General features: G+C 42.5%; 1 protein-coding gene across 6 annotated transcripts in view; it reads left to right on the top strand.

The window, feature by feature from the left end:
* The window catches only part of FERMT2 (FERM domain containing kindlin 2), a 110040-nt gene that overhangs the window by 58819 nt on the left and 27265 nt on the right, over positions 1 to 23956 (top strand). For all 6 annotated transcript variants that reach the window (XM_039536625.1, XM_039536626.1, XM_039536623.1 and 3 more), the window contains exon 4: positions 19660 to 19794. In XM_039536625.1, coding sequence (XP_039392559.1) covers positions 19660 to 19794 — 135 coding nt within the window. The remainder of the gene's footprint in view (positions 1 to 19659; positions 19795 to 23956) is intronic.

Raw genomic sequence — 23956 nt, 5'->3', positions numbered from 1 at the left:
AAGGCCACTCTTCTGTACCTTGCAGTTACCTTAAGTGGCTTGTTTAGGTGGTTTTTAGTCACTGTTGAGAGGGCGAAAGGGGAGATTTCTTCCTCAGAACAAAAATGGTAAGGCTAAAAATCTTGGGCAGAATTTACTGCACTAGAAGAAAATGTGTCAAAGAGTAACAGACCAGGAATGTGGTGGTTTGGGTTTTTTGGTGTTTTTGTTTGTTTTCTAATCAATGGAACTGCGTAGCTAGGCATGGAATAACTAGCTGTTGCACTCTATACTGTTAGTGCAAGTACCTTGTGAACTACCATTATTTTTTGAGGTATGCTACGTGTCATGGCTGGCAGTGCAATTTCACTGAATATAAATTAATTACTTGGACCTGGATGTTTATTATGTCAGTGTTACCATAATTCTTCTGTCTTGCAGTGAATGTGATGATGCAGTGCATGACTGATTTTTGCTATGAACCCATTTTCTGGAACAGGCCTTAATAGTAGGGAACTATTGTCTTCCAGCAGTTTATAAAATGAATGCATTGTAAACTTCTGGCACTGCTTCCATTACAATTACAGCCTTCTTTGCAGTCAAGGTCTCAAGGGGCCTAGCATACTGGTTTCAATACAGTCAATTAGCTATAGTTTCTTATAGCGAGCAGCATCATATCTATTACAGTAGCCACTTTGTTTAAAAAAACCAAGAGCTGGAACTTAGTAGACTAGCTCATGAAGTCTTGACAAAAGTCTTTTGTGATATGTATTAGTTGTCCTCTAGACTTCTAGAAACATTTTTAAACTCCACTTTTAAAACCACTGTACCCTTCTAGTCTATTAATATAGACAGGTAATTGATTAGGCTGCACAAGATAAATAGGATAAAGTAATTCCCAAGGACTACTACTGTCATTGACAGGTGACTTCTACCCTCTCTTCTTTTCCTTTGATGCTCTTCTGAGACAGCAGGTGTTGCTTCCTCCCCCATTGGATCTGGTGGCCAGGTCACCTCATGAGAGCAGCTATGCACATATGATCTTGTGAGATTGGAAGGTATGGCAGGAATCATGACCCTTTTGTCTGGGTGCTAGACTGTAGACTTGGACTTCCTAGGAGCTTGCCCAAGAGATTTGGGACCCTTTTTTTTTTTTTTAAACTTCTCAGTTCTGGCCTCTAGTGGCAGGAGTGAGTAGAACTTGCTGCTGCAATTTGCATGATCTGGCTTCCTGCCACCCTGCTGTGCTGAAGGCCCTGTAGAACTGAATGGGCTTTACCAGACAAGTGAAGGGTCTAATGGCCCAAAGGGTAGAATCTGCCAGATGCCTCCCCAATTACCTCAAAACATGGGAATATAATTCCCAGAGTAGGGCCTGTGAGAATAGAAGTGAGTCCTATCTATAGGACTGGGCAGCGGAGTGTCTATACCTACCTCCTGTTTTGGGGTGGGGACCTGAAAGCTGAGGCTGTTTGGGGGAGGGGGAGTTGTGAAAAGAGTGCTCAGGCTTTCTGCCTCATCCTATTTTTCCCCATTAGAACACTAAAACAGGGGCACAGGGTTTTGCTTCTCCAGCTGAACGAGCAAAGTTCAAGCAACTTTATGTAACAGTTTGTGTGTGTGCCTAATCTCTGCTTGCCCTTGATAAATAGACTGTGCGTGTCCAGCGATAGCATTTCTCAGGCAGGTGTTCTTGCTGACAGTTCATTTTGGAACAGAGCCTGTAGGGCAATAGGGTGCTGAAGACTAATTTTTCAAGTGCAGATTTCAATCTCCCAGTAAGGACTATAGAGAAAGTTTAAAACTCTGCTTTTTAAACTATTTTTGTGTGCCTGTGTGAGATCCTGCCTCCAAGGATAACACCTTTGCAGTTTTGTATTCTTAGCTTGCCCTACCCTAGATACAGATTGATGGGAGATGCAGTATTGTAAGGTACACTATACTTCTGAGTCAGATAAGGAGAGTATGTGCCTTCTCCTATCACAGCCTCATCTGATGGACCTTTCTATACAGCAAACAACTCCTAAAACATTCCGATGCGTTTTAGGATATAGCTGTGGAGTTTGGACAGCCCTTTCTTGTGCAGGAGTTTGCAGTGTGAATGGGGAAAATCTCTCTCCAATTTAGACTGTAAGCTCTTGAGGGCAGAGAACATGACTGCCATGCATTGTACAGCACTACTGATGCACAAAGAGAAATAACTCTGTATATAAGATTGCAGAAGTCTTAGGTGGCTGAATGCATCATATAACTATTCACAGAAACAGCCTGCATTGCATAATGGCTTTATTTGATTATGGGGCCATGGAAACCTTGCGTATTCCCATGCCCTTTTACAGCCTCCTTGCAGGAGGCTCCCACTTACACTGTGGCTGCCTACAGCATTTGCCAGTATTCTGGAAGGAATAAGAGGCCTAAGGCAGGAAACTTGTCTGCTGCTGCGTGGGCACATGTGAGAGGAAAAGCAAACAGTAAATTGCAAATGCAAAGGATTTCTCCAGTGCTTCTGCTGTTCCTGCCCATAGTCTGGTCCTGGAGCAGTAGAGTGAGGCTGACTGTAATACCATTATCTTCTACACAAGGGGAGATACTATCATTGGGGGAACCAAAATATAAGAGGAGACTGACCCAACTAGAGTGAGGAGATGTACCGTAAGGGTACCGCAGCCTTGAAAAATTCTTATCCTTCAGTAGTTCAGCCCCCAAACGTATCATCCTTGGTGGAAGATGAAATGTCATTTGTTCCCTGGGTCAGAAGTTACTGAACACTACAGGGATGTCACACTTCTCCACTGGGAGGAGGGAGCGTTTGGCTATACGCTCCCCCCCCGAAGTAGGAAATGAAATTGGAGAGGGATGATGCATGGGCACAAGGAAAGGGAAGCTGTGCAGAAAAGGCACATAAGGGGGACACTTTCCATGTTTGTTCAGCTATCTGTATTAGTGCGATTCTTTGACAGAACTCAAATACATTGCTATTAAAATGTACATCCTCCTGTATTCTGCAGAGACGCTAACTTAATCCAGCAATACAGGTTAATTAAATGACTGCAGTCTACTCATGCTGAAATTCTCACTGCTGACATGTCTGTTCTTTTATTAGTTCTGGTGTTGCAATCTATTGGGAGAGGACACTTAATTTAATATAACAAGCTGCCATACACTGTGTGATTGATGGACAAGGGGAAAGCTAAGAGGACTAAAATCTGGTTCATTCCTAACAAACTACTGTTGCATACGACCACTAAATGCAACCTGATACTGTGTGGCACAGGCATTTTGAAGGGCAATGATGCAAGCGGGGCTGTGGAACACAAATCTTCTCAAAGGGATATAGTCAAGTAGTCTGACCAGGGATCAGCAACCTTTGGCATGCGGCTCGCCAGGGTAAGCACCCTGGTGGGCCGAGCCGGTTTGTTTACCTGCCACGTCCGCAGGTTCGGCCAATCGCAGCCCCCACTGGCCTGCGCTGCTTCCCGCAGCCTCCATTGGCCTAGAGTGGCGAACTGCGGCCAGCAGGAGCGATTGGCCTAACGTGCAGACGCGGCAGGTAAACAAACCGGCCTGGCTCGCCAAGGTGCTTACCCTGGTGAGCCGTGTGCCAAAGGTTGCCGATCCCTGGTCTAGACACCAAATTTGACCTATAAGTAGTGCGGTGGGGGAGAATGTTTATATAGTACTTGTCCTGCTTCTGTTGCAAACATAAAGAAGTCTTGTCATTGATCTCTAAGTAGCATGTTGTTGCGTCTGTATATCTTAGGGTTTTCCAACACTAGCTCAGTCTCTACTTTTCTTAAAGACTGCAAATGGCCTAACTGATCATAAGTGCAGCTCCTTCCCTAAAACTGCTCCAAAGGCAGCCTCGTCCTGGTGTTCCCGTCTTTCAGTTGCTTTCTGGAGACAAAAATATAAGGCTTTCCCCTCTGCTCTTCTGCAGAGGTAATTTTAAACTTCCATTGCAAAGTGAGAGAGGCTGGAAAGCCATAATGACCATAGCCTTGTTCTTCCCTTCCCTGCTCAATAATAGGACATGTTCCTATTGTATCTAGTGATCAGTTCTTGTACCATCACTGCTTCTGTCTTTCATTGCTCATGGTTGTAAATATGCTCTTTGGAATTCCTTCTAGGAAGAAGGCACCTGTTAGCTACAAAATAATGAGGTAGTATTTATCTTAAAATGTCAGGACCAAAATGGAATCCTGAGAGAGCTTTTTGAGTGCCCCAGGGTATACAGCATGGATCTAATGAAAGTCCTTATGACTCTAGAGGCTTTCCCAGTGTCATTAATTGCTCAAAGAAAAAAGCACTTGAGAACTAAAGAGTATACCACAGGGGTCGGCAACCTTTGAGAAGTGGTGTGCCAAGTCTTCATTAATTTAAGGTTTTGCATGCCAGTAATACATTTTACATTTACAGGGGCCAGCAGACGGAACCCCAGACTGGCAGCGGGCTGACACGCTCAGCCCGCTGCCGGTCTGGGGTTCCGTCCCCCGGCTCCTTCCAGCTGGGGTCCCGGCCACCAGCCCCGCTCAGCCCGTTGCCAGCCCAGGGTTCCATCCATCCAGGCTGGCAGTGGGCTGAGCAGGGCCGGCGGCTGGGACCCCGGCTGGCAGCAGAGTGTCGCTAAAAATCAGCTCACGTGCCGCAGGTTGCCAACCCCTGGTTTATCAGTATCCATTCTAGACCGAGCGTAAATGAAGAATTAACAAAGCATATGTTTGCAGTCTTGCTACCAGGAGAGGATCTGGTAATAGTGTAACAATCCCCAAATGTGTTGGAGGGGGATAGGAATGGAAGAGACCCTTTCCATTTAAAGGGTCACTGTCAACTTTAAATGTAGTCGGTTTTTTAAATTCTAAGTACTAAATCTGCCCCAGTCAGTTTTTGTGGGCTTTTGCAGTTGCATTTTCCTATTTCCTATATTTAGATGGCTTTTCTCATATGTATTGCTGTGTGATAATCCCAGGCAAACATACAAAACTGACAAAGGAAAATAATACAACTGACTATCCACAAAGCAACCAAGGTGGGGAGCAAAAATAGATTTCCCTTCTCTCCCTCTCTTCTTCCTGTCAGGTAACCTTAGGTTACATGTAACAAGAATCAGTGGATTTTTTTTTCTCCCTTACTGTGAAATTGACATGGCCTGTTTTTAAAATAGACTGTGTGGATCATGTTCTGAAGGCACCAGTAAATGCTGGCAAACTTGGTATTTTTGCAGTTCTTAAATTTTTTTGTATGGTCTGGTGCAGAGAAGAACTGGATTTATTCACTTCGTTTACTCTAACAAGTGCTTAATTAAACTCTTCACTACACTTTAAGAGGTTTGGTTGGTGGGTTTTTTTAAGCAAAAGGGGATTTTGTGGGGAAGGGAGGGATGTGTGTGCTAGCTAGATGCCTTTAGAGAACTTGAGGTAAAATGGGGATCTTATCCCACTTGTGGAAATCATCAAAATGTTTAACAATAGCAGACTATTCTATTTCTGGACCTTCTTATGATGTGACATAATACACTTGGCATTGCTGCAGTCCTTCTTTTCTCCTCCTAAGCCCCTTTTAATTCTGCATGGCTCATGGCTTCTTTCATCACTTCATAGACAGTAAGTGGCAGGAATGGAAGATTTCAGTATGGAGCAACGGGGAGGTATCTTAATAAAAATCATTTAAAATTATATTATAACTGGTGTATTACAACAGCTGTAGTGAAACTTCCCTAGGCATTTTCATTCCGTTTAGAGTCTCATAACTTTAAGCCTTTTGGGCTAAAATTTTCCACTTCTGATCTCTGCCCAGGTGTGAACTATATTCTGTGTGTTGAAGCTTGAGCAAAACACCTGCTATTTTTATATGAAAGGATAGCAAGGACAAAACTACTTTTCCCCATAATAAAAACCTGATGTTCATGAGATCATCTCCTCCCCTCCTAATGATCTAAGCGATGGGCTAGGAATATGATGGCCATAGCTTTTTTTTTTTTTTAATTGACTTGAGGAGCTGCATGGTTGCTGCAGTGTTAGAGGCTGGAGAGAAGGAGTACCTGTTCTAGTCCCTCTCTTGCTCTCCTTAACCTCATCAGTCTTTTTAATTTCTTATTGCCACATTTTTCAGAGGGTTGGAACCAGATCCAATTTGTCCTGCATCCTCAGAGGTTATTGGACACTTCAAGAGACCTTTCCTTGGGAGAACTGTCCTCAGATTGCTGCTTCTACTTTAGAGGCAAGGGAACAATTGGCCTAAGCCTAAATAAATATCTAAACAGTTGGCCAGCTGCACAATCTATAATAAATGTACTGACTACAGTGAGGCCATGCGCATCAGTGGGGTGTGAATTCTAAAGCGCACCATGTTGTGCACAAAGTGGCCCAGGTAGACCATGCTGGCATGCACTGAAAGTTCCTCAGTGCGTGGTAACATAGTACTGTTCAAAATGGGACTGTTATGATGCACTGAGGAACTTTTAGTGCATGCCAGCAAGGTCTACGTGGGCCAGTTAATGCAGGACTGGGTGCACATTAGAATTCACACCCCACTTACGTGCACTGCCCCACCGTCTATTCAAGCCCTGTCTGTTACTATCTCTGACGCTAGTAAATCTCATTAAGAGCATATTCTGACCTGTTGTACATTATTACACCATACAACTTCTAACATAGCTACAGTCTTATCACCTCAAGTGACTTGAAAAGCAATTTTTTTTGCCCTTGGCATGTACTATAAAACTTTATCCAGTATTATTTTATTATAAAGACAAGTCCATAACTGCATAAACTTAAGCCATGAAATATGATCCATAGAACTTCACTTGCATTCAGAAAAAGCAGAGTTTTAAGTCTGAAATAGAGATGGGGTGGCTTTTGAGGTTTCATTTTTCCAAGAATTGTCATGCTGATGTGTAACAGCGTAACTTTTATGACTCATTGGTTCCAGACAATGGTGACGTAGCTGAGAAACATTCCAAATCCAAAACACACTTCCTACTTTAGGGAATGGCTTCAGCACTAAAGCGAGGATTTCTCCTAGGCACTGACTGACTGTGCTGTAGTCTATAGCTTTGAAAAATAAAGTTTGTAGAGGTTTTTGTATGTCTAAATATCTGGACACTTTCTTGTCCTTTAGACATCCCAGGCATGGGGAGTCTGAATAAATTCATACCATGAAAAAGATTTTTCTCAGTTCATTTTTCTAACTAGGTTTTAAGCTATGGAAAACTAGCATAAATGTTAACAATTTCAAAGTTTTGAAGGAGGTTCTTAGTACATACTCAGACTGTAGAAATGTGTCATCAGTTGAATGTTTATCTATATTTTCAACATCACTTACGTTGATTTGTGCATGCACATTTAGACTAAAACTCTGTAAGAAATAGAAATACATTGTGTAGTTGTATCCTTTATTTAAAAGTAGCTCTTCCCCCCCCCCCCCCTTTAGATCTGATGTGACTTATGTTTGCAGAGCTTCTAAGATAAGACAAAAATCTTATCAAGCATGTTAAAATCTGCAACTAGAGTTCTGTTAATCTTCTCATGACTGATAACCTTGCCTCTTCAGGCAGGCAGTTCAGATCAGACAACCCATGATTCATTTATTTTCACCTCTCCTTTCCCAAGCTGTTATCACAAATAATACGAGAACCGTGCAAGTCTGCAGGCAGGGATTTCTCAAACCATGGAGAATGTGAGCCTAAAGGCTCAGTTTAAAAAAAACACAGTCCTCTCATCACTCTCCCTTCATATTCCTCAAACAATGTTTCCTCAAAAACCTGGGGAGGAAGGGCAAGGGGGGGGGGGTGTCAGTGCTTTGCTATGTGCCCTGAAAGTTAACCAATATAGGCACTAACAGATTGGGGGGAGGAGAGCTGGTGTAGAAAGAACACCCTGCCACTCACCCCTTCCCATTTAAACCAAGGGTTTCTGCTTAAATCCTTCTACTGATGTAAGCTACTTTGCTATCAGTGGAGGGAGGTGAGAGAAGGACCAGTCTTCTTAGCTAGGCAGGTCCCAAATGGTGTAAACTTTAAAAGTCCTAATCCCAACACCTTATTGCTTCTGGGTAGAGTCTGTCTAAAGTTCATATACCAAGTCTAGACTCTGAAGGTACATTTTTCTTTTCTTTAAATCCCAGTCCCCTGGAACTAGTTGGGGTAGTGGTCCATGAAATTACAAATATTGGTAATAGCACTGAGTACTTGAAATTCTGTCTAATATATAAGGTGTGTGGGTGAAGAGAAATTCCCACCACAAAGGCTCGAAAAGAAGATGAAGACTAAACAAAAGGCAAAGACTAAGGAAATGTCTCCCACCGGAGTTGGAGCCTCTGGTCAGTGACAAGCTATTTCAGGCCCTTGGAAATCAAGATACAATGAAGGGGAAGGTTAAGCCACTTGACCCACAGGCTGAAGAGGATAATAAAAGCATGAGCGTTTTAAGTTGGTGGGACATTTTCCCACCTATATTTCTGAAATAAACACTCTGAAATGTTTGTACTCTACTTTTTTACAAGAGGGATCTTTCTTGATTGAAAAATAAACAGTCCTCACGAGTGTAGTCTTCTTTGGTAATCATTGTGGGGTTTTTTTTGTTTTGTTTTTCCTTCTTTTAAAATATTTGAGTAGCATGGATTATTCTACCCAAGCCAAATGGCTGATTGCTAAAGGGATCTGGCTTTTTTTCCTATTAGGGGCCGGAGCGGGTGAAACTGTCAAATTGTAGTGTTCTAAGACACTATTTCTGTTGCAAACTAATCATAGACCTTTACAGAAGTATAGTGGAGACTTTTTTTAAACAAATAACTGATATAGGCATCTGTAGAAACCTGTGTCTAGTTTTCAATCCACAACTTTTTCATATTCCATGTGCACTGCAACATAATTTTGAAGACTGTTTTTAGTGGCACATTCACAACATAATCTTGCAGGGTTTGCCAGCATATCTGTATGAGCGAATTAACAGCTGGGCTTTAGTACATTTACTTAAAAGAATAATCATATAGTGTAAAGCAACAAGCCCTTATAAACTTTAGAAACATACAAAAATCTAGTTTGAACTTAAGCCAATTCTGAATGAACTTTGTCTCGTACAATCCTGTTGTTTCTTATGCACAATGATAGACTTAAAAAACCCCACAACCTCATGGTTACAGAATTACAGATCATAGAGTAGGACTGGCATAGCTTTAAAAATACTAGTTCTTTCAGTACAGCTTCCTCACAGATGATCACAATGACATTTATTCTGAATTGCCTACTGTTTACTGGAGCACTGTCCCTTCAAAGTGACTTTATGCGGGTGAGATCCTGCTTCCACTGAAATAAAGTGAAGAAATCCAGTTGACTTTAATTATTCACTTCCCACTGAGATCATGGCTTTGATATATTTTACCCCATTCACTGGATATATTTAACAGCAAATTATTTCAGCAAACCAGCCTATACAGGTGTCAAATGACCTGAAACTTGGTTAAAAGTGGAAACCTATTTGAAGGGCTTAAAGAATTTTATACCACTTCTGCTCATTAAGGGAGTCTCTCTAGCTTTATATGGTTAAAATAAGTACTAGTATCTGGATCTGGAGCTATATAGCTACTCCTTGTCCCAGTTTCTAATTAACTACAGTACTGCCATCTGGTAGTCCTTAAACTCCTGGAATTTCTTTGCTTTAGCTACAGAAACTAAACATCATGTTTGCCAAGACAGTTTCTTTATTCAAAACATGTTTTAGGATCCTCGGTAAATGTATTAATCATACGTGATAGAACACAGACCTTCCCCCTCCCCCCAACCCACCAGTAATTTACTGAATGATTAAAAAGTACTTCAATAAAATGTTTTTTATTGATTGTTGCTTTCTACGTCAATTTTGTTTCATACTTCTAACTTAAGTTAAAATCATGTCGCTAGTTTTTCCTTAAGGAATTCCTTTAGAATTACTCTTGGGGGAAGACTTGACTTAGTAGTCACATTGAACCTATTACAGGTTCTGAGGTGGAAAAAAATACACTTAAAATGGCTATCTAATGGGCAAAAATTCTTAGAGTTCTGGGTAAGCAATGCTAAATTTATGAGGCTACTGAGAAATGGATATAATGGCTGTGGAATCTGTGCCAGTAGTTTAACAGTGCTAGAAGTTGTCAAACTTTTAAGGGTAATAAGATAATAAGAATTCCATTTTAGTTTTTGAAATAAATATCTACCTTTTACTAGTGATCTGGTAACACATTTTAAGGCAGCTTCCTAAAACTTTCTATCTGTAATCTCAATAATATTGCCATCTGAAGAGAAGCAGCAAAGAATCCTGTGGCACCTTATAGACTAACAGATGTTTGTTTTGCTGCTTCTACAGAACCAGACTAACACGGCTACCCCTCTGATACTTGACATCTGAAGAGAGTATCATAAGTGACTGGGAGAAAACTGTAAAAACTTGCTTTGAAATCAGATGGTCAAAGTTGGTTAATTTCCAAAATGAATTGCTTTCAGAAGACTAGGTTGGCTTATAGCCCATCCTTTGGAAGCCTCTATTTGTCTCTTGAATCTCATTTGAATGATTTCTTGCTCCAGAAACGAATGCTAGCTTTCAGCTGAAAGGGAATACCGGTCGCTAATGTACTGTAAACAAACATAGGAATGTAAAATTGCAGTTGCCTTGATTTTTTTTTAATGCTATTTCTAGATTAACTATCTCTGGCATCACAATCTTAGATATTCCAACAGATTTTGCATAGTGTATGTATCTATACTGTGTACAATAATTTGTCATACATATACACCCTAGTTTTACCTAGTGACTTTGAATAAGTCACAAAATACATGTGTTTAGTGATGCTAAACTTAACTGTATCAAGGTATCTAAAGCATGTGTGGGTGTTTCTTTAGGGTGTTTAATTTGTGTTTTGTTTTTTTTAAGTAAGAATAAGTAAATTAAGGAGGCTTAAGTCAAGGAAGAGGGGAAAGTGGCAAAAGTAGACTGATTTTAACATATTTAGTCCTTTCTGAAAAGGCTTAAGACCACTAAAACTCAGAAATACTTTACCATTTTCCATAGAAGCAGTTGCAGTGTTTACCACAAGGATGTTGGACTATCATAAATAGGATGTATGGTGGTCTGAAACAATCTTGTATGCTGTGGTCCACACAATGACAGTGTTTTGGGAATACCTTGTGTATGCTAAGCAAATTCTCACTTAGAGATTTGAGAAAATCTAGGACAGAAGGTCGCCTTGTGGTTTTTGTCTAAATCAGAGCCTGAAAACAAAAAAACACACAGTGCTTATAGTTCACAGTGGCTTACATAAAAGAAACTCAGCTTCTAAAAGTGTGTTTCATTCACACAGTTGGTTGTTGGAGCATTACAATGTTATTAATGTGTGCTGCAGGAAACGCTTAATCCTTAAATTGATGTGATGGAACAGAACAGCTTCTGCATAACTATTGAAGTCAGTATTTGGGGTGCTTTAACAGTCAGATTATTGGCACAAGAAGCCCCAGCAGTGCAGAGGAAACATGATCTATCCTGTCACTGGGTCTGTAGCTTAAAAAAACAAACAAAAATAAAATACAAATACTAAATATCAAAAGGCAGACCAATAATAGCCATCTTATCTAGGAGAATGCAGCAAATATTTTTCTTTGTAACTTGTAATTTCTCTTTATTTAATTTGTATTTTCCTCACTCTTTTTCACTGAGTACTGCACAGGGGAAAACCCCAACAGCATCATAATAGCACTATATTTAAAATGCAAGACACAAAAAATGTGAATAAGTTGTTAGTCATCTTACTTCAAATGTGATGACAAGCACGGATATTTATACTGGAGAATCAGGCCTAAAAGGAGCAGTCCTGGGGTTTAAACACCTAGCCCTGGTCTACACTACAAACTTATGTCAGTATAAGTGTGTTACTGAGGGGTGTTTGAAAATCCACACCTCGGAGCAACACACTTATACCAACCTAACTCCTGGTATAGACAGCACTATGTCGACGAGAGGGCGTCTCCTGTCGACACAGCTACTGCCTCTCAGGAAGGTGGAATACCTACACCGATGGGAGAAGCTCTTCCACCGCCATAGTGTCTTCAGTAAGCTGTGCCGCTGAAGTGCTGTAAATGTAGACAAACCCTCAGGTTAGTTAGACAGCTATAGCTAGTCAGCTGCTCTACTCTGCTGCAATCTGCTTTACAGCAATTAATGATAGTTGAGGATCAAACACTGTGCAATTAGTTCAGAATGTGTCCGTGATTGTTACTTTTTATCCTGGTGTTTCACTAGCAAGTTTCTAGTGCAGGAAGATGCCAATAAGTATGGAAATCATCCAGAAACACCTATGTCTCAATGGAGCATAGTGTAGATGTGCCAACTCATTATGTGGTGAGGGCCAAATTCTGATTTTAATTATAGTGCTGTGGCTGGGGTAACCTTCTACCCACTTCATCAGATGTATGAAGTAAAAAATACAAGAGCAGGTATAAATACATGAAAGGATGGGGGTGCTTTACCAAGTGTTAGGTCAGTCTAACGAGATGAAATCAATTAACAGCAGAATACCAAGGGAGGAAAAATAACTTTTGAAGTGGTAAAAGAGTGTCCCATTACAGACAGTTGACAAGAAAGTGTGAGTAACAGTAGGGAGAAATTAGTATTGGGGAAATTACGTTTAGGTTTTGTAATGACCCAACCACTCCTAGTCTTTATTCAGACCTAATATGATGGTATCTAGTTTGCAAATTAATTCCAGTTCTGCAGCTTCACATTGGACTCTGTTTTTGAAGTTTTTTTGTTGAAGAATTGCCACTTTGAGGTCTGTTATTGAAATGTTCTCCTACTGGTTTTTTGATGTTATGATTCCTGATGTCAGATTTGTGTCCAATTTACTCCTTGGTTTTTTTGCTGATACAGACTAACATGGCTACCACTGAAACCTGTTACTACTCCAAGAATTGAGTCTTGCATGGTGCTATCTCCGTATTACCTGCCATTGTCATGCAGGGTCTGCTGAAACTAGAGTTAAAAGCAATCAATGGAGTTCAGAGCACAGATAGAGCTCTTCTGCAGCTGAAACTCCACTTTCCATGCTTATTCGTAATCTTCACACATATTTTATAGCTTAGATCTGCATGTTGCTGTCTTTGATCCTTACATTAAAATGGCTTCATGCCCAGGTGAATGCTTTTCCAGCTCTAGTTACTCAAATATCAATCCCATATAACTTCTTTTTTTTCCTTCTGGTTTCAGCAAGGGAATTCTGAATGCCATCTAATTTGTTTATGGATTAGTTCTATGTTCTGACAGATAGTGGACTTCATTTTCTTATAGAGGTGTTTCCCAGTAAGAGTTTGGTGCAGACAGGTATTAGCAAAGCACCATCTTTGTCTGAACTGATCTTATGGGTTAGTTAGTGTATATATTTTGCTGACAGCTGCTTTGGGTTAGACACTTTGCCTGTGCCTGCGCTATCATTATTTCTAAACTCTTCCTGTGGTGCAGCTCTGCCTGTGGTAGTATTAGTGTATATTGCCAGCATTTTAATTAACCCTGCTCAGGATGGGTGTAGATAACAGGTTGTTAACATCAGCCTGTCTAGTGTGTTCACTATTGGTACCTTTTGGTGCAGTTCTGTAGTCAGTTAACAAGGGAGAAGTTATTGGCTAAATGAAGACCCTTAAACACCAATAGGGAAACAGAAAAAACATGTTTCTCAGGGGTTTACTCTTTTAATCTTTTATCGTACCATAGCGCCCCTTTGATATCAGAAAATTAAATCTTTTGAAATTTGTCAAGTCAAAAAATTAAATTGACATTTTTTCACCCAACGCCCTGTCAACCTCTGGAACTTCTTGTCAGAGGGTGTTGTGAAGGCCAATACTATAACAGGGTTCAGAAGGGAGCTAGATAGATTCATGGAAGATAGGTCCATCAATGGCTATAAGCCAGGATGGGCAGGAATGGTGCTCCTAGCCTCTGTTTGCCAGAAGCTGGGATTGGGTGACAGGGCATGGATCACTTGATGATAACCTGTCTGTTCATTCTCTTTGAGGCACCTGCCATTGGCCACTGTCAGAGGACAGGATACTGGGTTTGATGGACCTTTGATCTGACCCAGTATGGCTGTTCTTATGTTCACTGTTGCTTTAAATCTGGGTTGGGAGGGTTTTCTGTGTAACAGAATTACTAATTGTCAAATTAAATCAACCTCTCCTCTCTAATTCAGAATCATCCAGTATCCTTGTCACACACATGACTGAAGGAACAAATTGTTATTTCTGTGCTTTGGAAGATGTGTAAATCTTCAGTTGTGTGAGCAGAGTAGAGGGCTTAACTTTGAAAGCTAGAAGCCTCTGGTAATTGGCTGAGCCTTAATCCGTGGGCGGGGCATTCACACAGGCCAGGGCTTTATAAAGCCGCGCACAAGCGACCGGGGCTGCTAACAGGGAGTTTTGCAAGGGAGTGGGAAGGGAGCAGGGGTCCCTTGTCGGTCCTATCTGTGTTCCTTTAGTCCCCTTAAAACCTATAAACCAAACTACATTCAAAACTTCTTGCTTTAAACAACCCTTCCATTAACTAGGAGACAATGCAGGCGGAAGCCCAGCTGCAGAGTGGGGCCTATCCAGTTTATTGCACTGAGTGTAGCATGTATGATTACCTGCCCTGTGGGCAGGGTGGCGCATGTGTGCAGTCGGTGCAAGGAGCTCCTGGCCCTCAGAGACCACGTACGGACTTTGGAGGCCAGGGTGGCGGAACTGAAGGAGCTAAGAGATGCAGAGAGGTATGTTGATGAGGCTTTCCGGGACACTGTAGAATTGTCCCACCTCCACTCAGACAGCCCCTGCACTGTTGAGGAGGATGAAAGGCCCAGGGAAGCAGAGCAGTCAATGAGAGCAGAGGGAAACCTTCCTGTATTTGGGAACCTCTTTCCAGATAGTGCTGGGGTTGCCTCTCGCACTGAGGTTATCTCCCTGCGGAAGGGAACTCCAGTTTCTAGGAAAAGGCAGGTGTTAGTAATGGGAGATTCGATTATTAGAAACGTAGATAGCTGGGTCTGTGATGACCGGGAGAACCGTATGGTGACTTGCCTCCCTGGTGCGAAGGTTGCGGATCTCTCGAGGCATCTAGACAGACTTATGTGTAGTGCTGGGGAGGAGCCGGTGGTCGTGGTACATGTAGGTACCAATGACATAGGGAAGGGTAGGAGAGATGTCCTGGAAGCCAAATTTAGTCCGCTAGGGAAGAGACTGAAATCCAGGACCTCTATGGTGGCATTCTCAGAAATGCTCCCAGTTCCACGCGCAGGGCCAGGTAGGCAGGCAGAGCTTCAGAGTCTCAACGCGTGGATGAGACAATGGTGTAGAGAGGAGGGGTTTACGTTCATTAGGAACTGGGGAAACTTTTGGGATGGGAGGAGCCTATACAGGAGAGATAAGCTCCACCTAAACCAAAGTGGAACCAGATTGCTGGCACTTAACATTAAAAAGGTTGTAGAGCAGTTTTTAAACTAGGAGATGGGGGAAAGCCAACTGCTGCAGAGGAGCATGTGGATCGGACACAGACTTCTCTTAGGGGAGAGTCTAATGATAGAGAATCTCCAGGTTATAGTCAGGAGCAGAGGATGGAAGAGGATAATGTAAGGGCCAGATCAGATGATAAACAGTCACATAAAAAAGAATCTGAACATCAGAAAATGGAAAACAAATAAACAGGGACAATTTTTAAAGTGCTTGTACACAAATGCTAGAAGTCTAAATAAGAAGATGGGTGAACTAGAGTGCCTTGTGATAAAGGAGGATATTGATATAACAGGCATCACAGAAACCTGGTGGACTGAGAGCAATCAATGGTACACAATCATTCCGGGGTATAAAATATATCGGAAGGACAGAACAGGTCGTGCGGGGGGTGGGGTGGGGTGGGGGGAAGTGGCACTATATGTAAAAGAAAATGTAGATTCAGATGAAGTAAAAATCTTAAGCGAATCCACATGTTCCATAGAGTCTCTATGGATAGAAATTTCAGGCTCTAATAAAAATATAACATTACAGATCTATTATCGACCACCTGACCAGGACAGTAATAGTGATGACGAAATGCTAAGGGAAATTAGAGAGGCTATCAAAATTAAGAACCCAATAATAGTGGGGGATTTCAATTATCCCCATATTGACTGGGAACATTTCACTTCACGACAAAATGCAGAGATAAAATTTCTCGATACTTTAAATGACTGCTTCATGGAGCAGCTGGTACGGGAACCCACAAGGGGAGAGGCAACTCTAGATTTAATGCACAGGAGCTGGTCCAAGAGGTAACTATATGGCAGGACTGCTTGGAAATAGTGATCATAATACAGTAGCATTCAACATCCCTGTGGTGGGAAGAACATCTCAACAGCCCAACACTGTGGCATTTAATTTCAAAAGGGGGAACTATGCAAAAATGAGGGGGTTAGTTAAACAGAAGTTCAAAGGTACAGTGACTAAAGTGAAATCCCTGCAAGCTGCATGGACGCTTTTTAAAGACACCATAATAAAGGCCCAACTTCAGTGTATACCCCCAAATTAAGAAACACAGTAAAAGAACTAAAAAAGAGTCACCGGGGCTTAACAACCATGTAAAAGAAGCAGTGAGAGATAAAAAGACTTCCTTTAAAAAGTGGAAGTCAAATCCTAGTGAGGCAAATAGAAAGGAGCATAAACACTGCCAAATTTAAGTGCAAGAGTATAATAAGAAAAGCCAAAGAGGAGTTTGAAGAAAGGCTAGCCAAAAACTCCAAAGGTAATAACAAAATGTTTTTTAAGTACATCAGAAGCAGGAAGCCTGCTAAACAACCAGTGGGGCCCCTTGATGATCGAGAGACAAAAGGAACGCTTAAAGATGATAAAGTCATTGCGGAGAAACTAAATGGGTTCTTTGCTTCAGTCTTCACGGCTGAGGATGTTAGGGAGATTCCCAAACCTGAGCTGGCTTTTGTAGGTGACAGATCTGAGGAACTGTCACAGATTAAAGTGTCACTAGAGGAAGTTTTGGAATTAATTGATAAACTCACTTATTCCCATAATACAAGAACTAGGGGTCACCAAATGAAATTAATAGGCATCAGGTTTAAAACAAATAAAAGGAAGTTCTTCACGCAGCGCACAGTCAACTTGTGGAACTCCTTACCTGAGTAGGTTGTGAAGGCTAGGACTATAACAGCATTTAAAAGAGAACTGGATAAATTCATGGTGGCTAAGTCCATAAATGGCTGTTACCCATCCTGGCTAAGAAATGGTGTCCCTAGCCTCTGTTTGTCAGAGGATGGAGATGGATGGCAGGAGAGCGATCACTTGATCATTGCCTGTTAAGGTCACTCCCTCTGGGGCACCTGGCATTGGCCACTGTCGGTAGACCGATACTGGGCTAGATGGACCTTTGGTCTGACCCGGTACGGCTGTTCTTATGTTTTTCCATTTTGTCAGCCCCACCTGAAATCCTTCCCTGTACATTCTTGTCCAGTTCATCAAAATAAGCCATCTTTGTATGTTCTTGTTTAGATGTATGCAGTGCTGTAGCCGTGTCGGTCCTAGGATGTTAGAGAGACAAGGTGGATGAGGTAATAACTCTTATTGGACCAACTTCTGTTTGTGAGAGAGACAAGCTTTTGAGCCACAGGTCTGTGGCTTCAGGTCTGTGAGGAAGAGCTCTGTGTGGCTCAAAAGCTTCTCTGTCTCGCCAACAGAAGTTGGTCCAATAAAAGATATTACCTCATCCACCTTTTCCCTTTTTCAGATGTCAGTTTGCTTGTATTGATTTCTAGGGACTAAACTCACAAAGGGACTCAGGCGAGAAGTCACAGGAACAACACTGACTTACAGAGCCTGAGTTAGGCACCTCAATTCCCTATACAGTGAAGGTAGAGCGAGAGCACCTTAGACTGCGATTCACAGGCTACCTAATGGGAGATGCTGATGACAAGGGTGTGTGCTAAGCCCCATCCCTCTCATAGAGCTAGGTGCTTAAGGCTGGGTTGCAGGGAGGGGCCTGGTTCTGCTTGCGATTCTCAGGTGTGAACCTTCTCCTGGAGTTAGGTGCCTAAGGAGCTTCTTGAAAGAGGCCAGTGGGGGGAGGAGGAGGAGTAGACCTCCTGCATAACCTTTAGCCCAGTGATTCAGTACTCACCTGGGATGTGGGAGACCAGTTGAAATTCTCTCTTCACCTCATGAGAAGTGGTGGGATTTGACGAGGCATCTGCATCTGCCCCCTCTCAGGTAGGTACCCTAACCATTGAGATATGGCATATTCTCATGTGTGTCTACCTCAGTCTCCCATTGAAACTGTTCCACTTTGGATAAATAGTCATTGAAGCAGAGAGACTGGACCCTGGGCCTCTCTTCTCTCAGGTGAGCATCCCACCCACCAGGCTGTACACTCATTCTCTCTGGCTCTGGATGTTTTGGGTGGAGTTAGGTGGCCTCTGAATACACCTATTGGCCCAGGCCCTGCAAGCGAGTTAGATGGAGGAGTGCCTGTCTTCCCTTGGTGCATGGGTCGCTCTGGGGTTTAGGCAGGCGCCTGGATGTCTAGAGGGAGGCAGTATGCATGCTCACAGGCAAAAACATAGGTGCCGAGTGAATTTCAGTGTCTACAGGGCTAGGTGATGGCTGAGTGGGGTTTTTTAATCTCAGTGGTGCCTAAAAATTGGATGTAGGTGCCTAAGTACCTTTGTGAATCTATCCCTTGGTCTCCTCTGCAGCCGGTGAGAAATGTAGTGCCCCAAAACATCTCTTGCCCCAGAACAAAGCCAAAACTCAAAGTAACTAATATAAGAGTAGACGTAAAGCCTGCATATTTGTCATGGTCATAATTTCTGAGACACAAATTCTGACTCTTAGAGGGGCTTCATTTAAAAAAAATCATAAGGTTTTGTTAGCCCTTTTCTTTGTATAATGTGCTTTAGAGATTATGGGAAATCTGTAAATCCATGTTACATTTTGCTGATATACAGGCTTTATCAAACTGAGGCATAATAGTCAGTGTTCTATAAAATGCGGGTATATATTCTATAGGTATTGTGGAGTGTTACTTCTATAATAGAAAATAAACACAATGGCCAAGATTTTTAAAACTTGGTTCTTCAAGATAGGTTTCTAAATCTGTATGACACCTAAATAAGTGGTTTGATTTTTCAGAAGTGCTGCTCTGGCCAATCATTTAAACCATTTCTTAAAATCTTGGTCAGTAGTTGAAATGCTTTGCATCATACCATGAGTCTTTTTTTGCCACAGCAACCAGTCTGACTTACGCGTATTTGAAATGTTTCAGCATAATGTACTGTACCTATTTATGTGAAAGGTGTGATTACCTGTACAAATAGCACAGTTGGTTCAGGTAATAGGAGTCAAACCCAGAAACTGCACCTGGACTGGCTCATAAGAAATCCATCCTCAGCCTCTTAGTGGTCAGAAAAATGAAAGGGTTTCCATCAGGAAATCTGGCCAGGAAACAATTGCAGGTTTGTTTCCTTTTAAGCCAAGAAAGGAAAAAAAAAAAAAAAGGCTAATTTGAAAATTCCATACTGAGAAGTGTTACCAAATCTTTCTTTCCACATGCACAGCCTTGTTTGCAGGACAATTTCCCAGGTTAAAGTCTGCAAGTTATTTGAATTTGTCAATAGTGGAAACAATTTTTTTTATTAAATTGGTAATTTTCTCCTCAGACATCAGACATCCAGAAGAACTCTCTCTCTTGAGGAAACCCAGGGATCCAACAAAGAAGAAAAAGAGAAAGATAGATGACCAAAGTGAAGATGAGGCGCTTGAACTGGAGGGACCATTAATCACTCCAGGATCAGGTGAGCCTAGGCTTGTTTCTGGAGTTATTTGGGGGAAGGTGGCTGGGAAGGGAAAGGAGCAAGAGGAAGGGGGAGGGAAGGTCAAGTAGTTACACTGGAGCAGATGTTAAAAGGAAAGATGTATTGGTCACACCTAATCCATTGATGCCTGCACAAGAAATACATTGCAAATAAACTCTGCAGAAGTCATCTGAGAGCTATATAGTAATTGTTCTATGAATGAATTCTAAATGCTTTTACATATGTAAAAATAGAACAATGCCAATTTTTTTTTTTTAAGTTGAGCCTGATTCTTTTAGTGTCTAGGGCGGGGTGGCCAACCTGTGGCTCCGGAGCCACATGCGGCTCTTCAGAAGTTAAGATGCAGCTCCTTGTACAGGCACCGACTCCAGGGCTGGAGCTACAGGCGCCAACTTTCCAATGTGCTGGGGGGTGTTCACTGCTCAGCCCCTGGCTCTGCCACAGGCCCTGCTCCCACTCCACCCCTTCCCGCCCCCTCACTCCTTCCCCCAGAGCCTCCTGCATGCCACGAAACAGCCGATCGGTGGGGCTGCCAGTGGATGGGAGGCGCTGGAAGCGGGGGTAGGGGGAGCTGATGGGGGGCCGCTGACGTATTGCTGTGACTCTTTGGCAATGTACACTGGTAAATCCTGGCTCCTTTTCAGGCTCAGGTTGGTCATCCCTGGTCTAGGATATGTTACTGATGTGTTTTCTTAATTTCTAAGCTTTTTCTTGTCCCATATTATCATAAATACCTGGCTGCACTTGGATATAGAATGACTTACATGTTGGCTTTGTCACTGTGTTACTGCAGGAATTATGTCTTTGTATGAATTATGAAAGGCTGAACAATGGGTGTTCTCTATTATAAGCAGATTCCAGAAAGCTTGAAAGAGTTTTACTTGTATTAGTATTCCTTATATAAAGGCACAAGCTTCAGACTTTAATATTAAAAGTAACCTCATGTTCTTTGTTCATTGTATAATTTCTAATGGTGGAATAGTTTACATATCTGGTAGATAGTTTGAACAGTGGCTTACAGAAACAGAACAATGCCGCTACAGAGAAAGTATACTTACTATGAGTGGTAAATTGAGCCAGACATACAGTCTCTGTTCGAAAAATTGAACTGTTGTTCATCAGATCTGCTTTCACCTTGGTGGTGGTGTAAATCCAGTAGCTGAAGGAGAATATTGCACCAGTCATGAGAACCTTAAACTAGAATGGACCTTTACAAACGCTTTCAGCAGTACATACTAGCTCTCTGCATATTTCAGAACTGCATGTCTTCTAAAGATGTTGCTTATTAATCAAGCAAAGGAAGGGAAGTGGAGACAAGAAGTTACACTTGTAACATCTTCCTTAATTGGTCTTAAAATACCAGAGGTGGACATAACCCTGACAGTATCAGAACCGCCAATGATTCTGGACTAGCAAGGGAATCAAGGGAAAATAGTTTGTTTCCTCCCCTTCCCTCCAAAGTGATTAGCTATCCAGGTCTGGTGTAGAGTTAAGGCATCTCTGCATCTTTAATTGCTGCCTTTAGTTCAGTGTATGAACCTATGTTTTGTTTGCGATTTAATTAAATGCATTTAACTGTAAATTTCTATCCCGTTAAATAGAAATTGCATATATTTAACTTGAATAACCTCGCCGTAATTAACAGTTGTTGTTGTTCAGTTTGCATTGGTACTGCACTGATACCATTTCTGTGCTATTGAGTACTGACATGATGTGAGTAATCATTTCAGGTCATGCCTCTCTCTGTGCTTATGGATTTACAGAGGTACATTCTGCACATTGAGATACCCTGACCAGTAAATGCTGGGCTTATAGGCAGATCATTGTAGGCAAAGCTGATAGTGCTGCTGCTATCTAAGGTTGCCCGACATTTATTACAGAGGAAACTCTAGCGCCTCCCATGATTTGGAGCCGGAACTTGACATTTGGCAGAGGTTATGGCCTTGTGAGGACTGTGCTTCTTGCCATCCCTGAGAAAATCTGCTCAAATTTGTCCTACTTACAAGCATTTGAAAAATCACAGTTCAGACATATTCAGTAGCGACTTGCTAGAGCTTTGCAGCTTAATTCCCTGAAGATTCTGTTCACACTGGACATGTTTCAGGCAATGCTGCAGCAGACTAAGCAGAACTTCCTTGTAGTTGAAATTCCTAGCAGTTCCAGACTGTAGTGGGTCCAGACACAGAAAATGAGAGCAGAGAGCTTGTCTCTTCTCTGCTCTTAATGCCCCCTTTTGTTCACACCCAGTCAGCAAAGAAGAGGAATCCACCTGATTCAAATTGAGAGGGGACCAGAGCCAGTGAGGGGGCGAGTAGATTTAGGACCCTGGGAAGACCCAGACTGGAGGTTACTGGGAGTTGAAGAGGGGAACTGGGAACCAGAAGATGAGACACTTACTGGCTGGACAAGGAGACTGAGACTGGGTATCAGTGGGTTAGGAGGGAGGGGAGCCAGATCTTACAGGGAGCCAGGGTGCAGGGAGAGGCTGGGCGAAGAGAGTGGGACAAGGAGCTGGATTTGGGGGAGGCACTGAGATATTGGACGAGGTGTCTGGGGGAGGGAGACTGGCACTCGGAGTCCGTGAGGCTGAGGAACAAGGGGATGATTGGAGACTGGGGAGAGGGAGAGAAAATGGGCAGAAGAGTCTCTGCCTACTAAAGTACACTCCACTACAGAACTTGAAATGAAACCCACAATCGCTGAATCTCACTGTTCCTCTACAGTCAGTAAGTGTCTATGAAATCCTCTGGCAAAGAGTCTCACCTTTTTCTACTGCTGGTGCACATAAATGATTACAACATGGTACTGCTGTCAGTTATGCCATTAGCACAAGAGCCAAGGTCTGTGTGGTGGATCTAAAAATTCCAACCCTGCTGATGTCCCTTGTGGGTGACAATATGATGACACACCACCGAATGCTTTTTTGAAGAAAGGAAATAGCACATTAAGGGCTTGGCTACACTTACAAATTTCACACCCTGCTGCAGCGCTGCAAAACATACCCTCTCCAGTGCTGCAAATTGCGGCGCTGCAAAGCGCCAGTGTGGTCAAAGCCCCAGCGCTGGGAGCGCGGCTCCCAGCGCTGTACGTTATTCCCCACACGGAGGTGGAGTACGGACAGCGCTGGGAGAGCTTTCTCCCAGCGCTGGCGCTTTGACTACACTTAGCGCTTCAAAGCGCTGCCGCGGCAGCGCTTTGAAGTGTAAGTGTAGCCAAAGCCTAAGAATGCAAAGTCAAGCACTCAGAAGTTAGGAAATGCCAGAACTAAGGTTGCCTTAATTTACCCCTTTGTGCAGATACATTACGATACCATCTTTAGTTACGTGATCACATAGTCTCTCTTCCACAGGAGCCCTGTTTCATTCAGTGCACAGTGTATCCCTGGCAATGGGATGTATACCCATTGCAACTGCTGGGACAGACAGGCAGGCCCAAGCTCAGAGTTGTACAGTGAAGAGTCAGTTGTCTGAAGGATCGCTGTCTCATTTGTTGCAGAAGTTGGAAGGTGTAAGGTGAATGAGGCAAGGGGTTGCAGGAAGAGAAAGGATGGGTAAGTAGTTAAGGCAGTTGAATGTTGCTCTGGGCAATTGTGTTCTATGCCTGCCTCTGTCACACAATTTCTGTGTGATGCTATAGGCAAGTCACTTAAACCAAACTTTTCACAGGTAGCCACTAGCTGTGTGTTCCTCATTTTTTGGGTGTCTTACTCTGAGTGCCTTACACCTATTCTGGGTGTCTGATTTGCAGGAGTGCTGAGCACTCATAACTGTAACTGAAGTCAGTGGGAGCAATGCTCTGAACATATACCGTGTTCTATAATACTACATACCCTGAAAAATCATGTTTTCAGTGTCTCAGATTGGGTGCCCCAAATTAGCATGTGAGACTCAGACTCATAGACTTTAACGTCAGAAGGAACCATTATGATAATCTAGTCTGACCTCCTGCACAACGCAGGCCACAGAATCTCACCCACCCACTCCTGTAACAAATCCCTAACCTATGTCTGAGTTATTGAAGTCCTCAAATCGTGGTTTAAAGACCTCAAGGTGCAGAGAATCCTCCAAGTGACCCGTGCAGAGGAAGGTGAAAAACCTCCAGGGCCTCTGCCAATCTGCCCTGGAGGAAAATTCCTTCCCGA

This window comes from Mauremys reevesii, linkage group 4, assembly GCF_016161935.1.
Source record: "Mauremys reevesii isolate NIE-2019 linkage group 4, ASM1616193v1, whole genome shotgun sequence".
NCBI classification, from domain to species: Eukaryota; Metazoa; Chordata; order Testudines; family Geoemydidae; genus Mauremys; species Mauremys reevesii.
Note: the sequence above shows the minus strand (reverse complement) of the source record. Positions and strands in the feature narration are given on the sequence as shown.